At 36.0% G+C, this 200-nt stretch overlaps 1 protein-coding gene across 1 annotated transcript in view; it reads right to left on the bottom strand.

Annotated features, from left to right (window-relative positions):
• Positions 1 to 49: 49 nt before the first annotated feature.
• The window catches only part of LOC119591728, a 21,050-nt gene continuing 20,899 nt past the window's right edge, over positions 50 to 200 (bottom strand). The window contains 1 exon segment of the mRNA XM_037940477.1: positions 50 to 123. Coding sequence (XP_037796405.1) covers positions 50 to 123 — 74 coding nt within the window.

The following is a 200-nucleotide window of genomic DNA, read 5'->3' as shown; positions in this document are numbered from 1 at the left end:
TTCTTGTCTTATCAAACATAACACTAATGACGTCATATTGTGTATAGGTTTAGCTTGGTGTTAGCACCTGTATTGCCGATACCTCCATATCCTCTCCCAAGCTAGCAGAACGTGTGAACGATGCTGATAAATATACATAATGTTCTGTCCTTCTGTATTAATAAAAAAATCAATTTCCTTCATCTTCCTGTTCTTCTTTG

Source organism: Penaeus monodon, chromosome 29, assembly GCF_015228065.2.
Source record: "Penaeus monodon isolate SGIC_2016 chromosome 29, NSTDA_Pmon_1, whole genome shotgun sequence".
NCBI lineage: Eukaryota > Metazoa > Arthropoda > Malacostraca > Decapoda > Penaeidae > Penaeus > Penaeus monodon.
This window is presented reverse-complemented; position numbering and strand designations above follow the sequence as displayed.